The sequence below is a fragment of the Frieseomelitta varia genome, unplaced genomic scaffold (assembly GCF_011392965.1).
Source record: "Frieseomelitta varia isolate USP_RPSP 00005682 unplaced genomic scaffold, Fvar_1.2 scaffold_543, whole genome shotgun sequence".
Lineage (NCBI taxonomy): Eukaryota > Metazoa > Arthropoda > Insecta > Hymenoptera > Apidae > Frieseomelitta > Frieseomelitta varia.
Genome location: NW_025110305.1, coordinates 53,388 through 57,008, shown reverse-complemented (window position 1 = coordinate 57,008; position 3,621 = coordinate 53,388). Strand labels below are relative to the sequence as shown.

Sequence of the window (3,621 nt, the reverse complement as noted above, 5' to 3'; positions counted from 1 at the left end):
TAAGTCAGAGTCATTTCTCTGAAGTACGTTGTTAAAGATTCTTAGTTAATATTATTAGTTAAAAATTTTAAATAACACTTAGAAACATTACAGAGGAGAATTCATTGTTTAATTGTTACAAATAAATTATTAGAAATATTAGATGATGTTTAAACAAATAGAATATTCAGAAATATTATTTAAAATTTCACTTCGAAAGTTTAATCGATGTGCACACGGTGAAAGTTCAACTTATTATGACCATTTTGTTGCTCAACCTTCAGGTAAAGTCAGTGATGCACAGTGATAACCTTTGTCAAAAACACTTTTTCTATTCAGTTGTCAGTAATTTTACATGGAGTGCAAAACTTGACTGAATCGGTACGACAGAATGTGTCACGAAAATGATAAGGAGTTCCTTTGACCCCTCCCCCCCTCCCCCCTCTCCCCTATGAAAAAATACATTGCGTGCGATATCTATTCATATACCTCGACTGTGTCTGTGGTTTTCATTTTTATTATCATAAAATGTTTATATAGCTTTTATTTATCGATTCTCTCGTATCAATAGTAATTAGAATTTTTGCTTACAGATGGCGATGAACGCGACTTGGACGAAGAAGAAATGGCTCCTTGGGTTTCCTGTATTCCTGGTAATGTCCGGCTTTCAGCGACCGCCGTTGCTACCGCGACGTCGTGGTTTTAGCAGTAGTGTCATTCGTGTAAAAAGTAGCTCGTGTAAAAATGCTCCAAACACGGAGATTTCCGACAATGCCGGATGACGCATTGCCACCGACGACCGTCATTACGTAGCATTACGGTACATACCAGTCGAAAATTCCCGCGCAAATTGGACTCGGGTGTGTATCTATTTTATTCAGTCACTATTGACAATTCAACTTTTGTTGTTCCCAACTACTACAATCTTTCGAAAGCGAACGTATATAAATTTGAAATTCATTAGTAAGGCCCTGTAGACATTTCTCAGAATACGCGTTACTGTTTTAATTTTTATCAATTCATCGTTGAATTTATTTTCGCGAATAACGCACAATATGTTTTTAGGAAGCAAAAAATATTTGAACACATGCAAATAAACGTACTGTAGAAGTCTCTAAGTAATTACCGATTGACAATTTGTTCGAATACAGCCCGGTGAATGGAACTTACTTGTGCACGCTGTTTTCCTGGTAGCGAGAATCTCTGTAAGAGTCTGCCCCAACAGCATCGACAATGATATTCCGATATTGTCCTCTTCTTTCATTTCCTTTATTGCTTTCATGTACCGTATCTCGTATTACATCTTCAAAGTATCCTTTGCAGTAAATTGCATTTCGTAAAATCTATTTTGGTATTTGGAGGTATTAAATATCAATTTATGGGCAAGCAAGGCGTGATTCGTTTTCAATTCATTCAATATAGATATATTTATGTATCTTTGTGTGTGTTCTGCAGCGGATATAAGAAAATAGTGGTGTTAGCTAGCAGTTTAACTAGGGAATCAATTGATAGACTGGTTTCATACGTTTTTCCTGGATACTCTATCAGATTTACGATTGCATGGCTTTTATTTTACTATATTATCTATAGTAGTTATCTTTATTGTTCAAAATTTTTTATTTGATATTTTGGTCACTTCAGAAACTTTATTAACGACGATCAATGTATTAAATGAACTTACAACGCGTTATTAAATATGTACACAGAGGATGATGCAAATCTGATCCTGTTAACTGTGTTTGTTTAACATCTGAATCTAGATTCTAGATCATCGATCGTAATGCGTTGAAGCAATTTCTCTGCAGAAAATACGTGACAATACAGTCTACAAACAAATTTGAAATATAAATGAAGTTTTGATCTTCCATAAATGGCTTTATGTGACATAATAGTAGTAATAACCGTTCCTTCTTGAAATACTTGTGGCGGAAAACTCGATTTTCTTTGCTGCCAAAGTCGTTCAATTAATGCAAACTTGTACTTGGTGAGAAATGTGACGTTTCCTAATGCGATGAACGGATGGAGTTGAGGATGACTTAATCTTAATATCGGGAAGAGGAGATGTTATTCGAGATTAAATTCATGATATCAGATATACTTGTACGTAATAATATTTATTTGTCTCCATTTTGTACATTTTACACTTACAATGTTCGTTTTATTTCATTTCGTTAATTGCTTTTACAATTTTATGTTACATATCCAAATCTCTTAAATTAATCTTTAGTTTTGTTATCGTTTATTCATTTATTTATTATCATCATTGTTTGAGCGCAGCTTTCTCAATGATCTTTATTAATTTATCAATACATTTAGCACATTCTTCCACGTTTTTATGATCGATGTCGTATACCTAACGTTCGGGGAAAGAACAGCAAGATATATAATTGTTATTATTTGGGAGAAAGTATATGGCGAGACAGAAGTTCATACCTGTTTAGCAAACTGTGATTTTAGTTTCTTGTCTTGGAATATCATTTTTTCTCCTATTCTCAGATTCTTGAACGTTTTCACTCGCAAAGGGCCAAACTTTCTTCGAAACTCTTTCACATTTCCATTGCAAATGTTCTCGAGATTCTGAATTTTCGCGTGTATCCTACGTTGCCTTTCTCCCAACGAATCCACCTTCCTCGTAAACTTCAATATGTCCTTGTAACCATGGTAATAATCGCTTCTCATTTTCATCGTCAATTCTTCCTTTATCTAAATTCATTAAAAAATTATTTCTCCACATTTATTACTTATCGTTTACATTGCAATTAAGGTTTTAACTAAACGTTGATAAAATACAATAGAACATTGTCAACATTAGGTTAATGTATAAAAAAAATTATTATACTTGTTTAATACTTACATGTATATATTATATATATATATATATATATATATATATATAAAATACACTACCAATAAACATTAATAAACGAAGCGATAATAGAATATAACAGAGGATTCCAAATAATAATTTAGAATTAAAGAATTATGACTACTCGTTCGAGTTCATTTACAATAAACTGAGTATTAATAAACTGTGATAGAAAATTCTTAACATTCGTATAGAAATAGGAAGTGTAATTACTTGTTCCATTTCGTTTAGTACTTCAATCTTGTACGATAGCGGCAAGTCAGCGTGTTTACTGAAAATCCTGTCGATCCGCGCCTGATTCGATTCCATCCACGAGTCGATCTTTTTGTCGATGCTTTCGTTGCCGTAATCAATAAGAAACGATTCCTCTTGATACACATTTTCGGCAACTCGCGATAGGACCTCGCCGCTCCAGTATAAAACGCGATCTTTTTCCTCCAGTAAATCGATCCATGAATGAGGCATACGTCCCACTGTTTGCCCCATTGCTGTTTCTGCGCGAGCATGTAACTGCCAAAATTCATATCACGGCCAAATGATCTATCGGCTCGGTGTCCTCTGTCTAAAAGTCAGGTAAATACTCACAGTAGCTTATACCGGTGATCCATTACGCGTCGGATTTGCTTTGTTTTCGTGCGAAAGTTTAACCGAAATTTCAGCGACGAGAGCGTGTTGTTTGCTTTCGTTTGACAACGTTGTCGTTGAAGTTTCGTTCCTTTTAATGTTTTTAGCGCCGGATAGACAGGCGCCGATAATATCCTTCATGAAAGTGTTTG

The 3,621-nt window shown here is 34.4% G+C and overlaps 1 protein-coding gene across 1 annotated transcript; it reads right to left on the bottom strand.

Moving 5' to 3' along the window:
• Positions 1-2,058: 2,058 nt before the first annotated feature.
• LOC122533617 lies at positions 2,059-3,346 on the bottom strand. The gene is made up of 3 exons (XM_043663511.1): positions 3,059-3,346; positions 2,413-2,682; positions 2,059-2,332 (listed from the first exon to the last, which is right to left on the bottom strand). Exons 1-3 carry the CDS (start codon positions 3,329-3,331, stop codon positions 2,240-2,242), a joined length of 636 nt encoding a protein of 211 aa, XP_043519446.1. The 5' UTR covers positions 3,332-3,346; the 3' UTR covers positions 2,059-2,239.
• Between the last annotated feature and the right edge of the window lie 275 nt (positions 3,347-3,621).

Excerpts from the sequence above, each read along its gene's own strand:
- LOC122533617 (XM_043663511.1), bottom strand. The coding sequence starts at position 3,331 with ATGGGGCAAACAGTGGGACGTATGCCTCATTCATGGATCGATTTACTG. Across the intron at positions 2,683-3,058 it reads TACTAAACGAAATGGAACAA|ATAAAGGAAGAATTGACGAT; the intron begins GTAATTACACTT and ends TAATGAATTTAG. Across the intron at positions 2,333-2,412 it reads AATCACAGTTTGCTAAACAG|GTATACGACATCGATCATAA; the intron begins GTATGAACTTCT and ends CCCGAACGTTAG.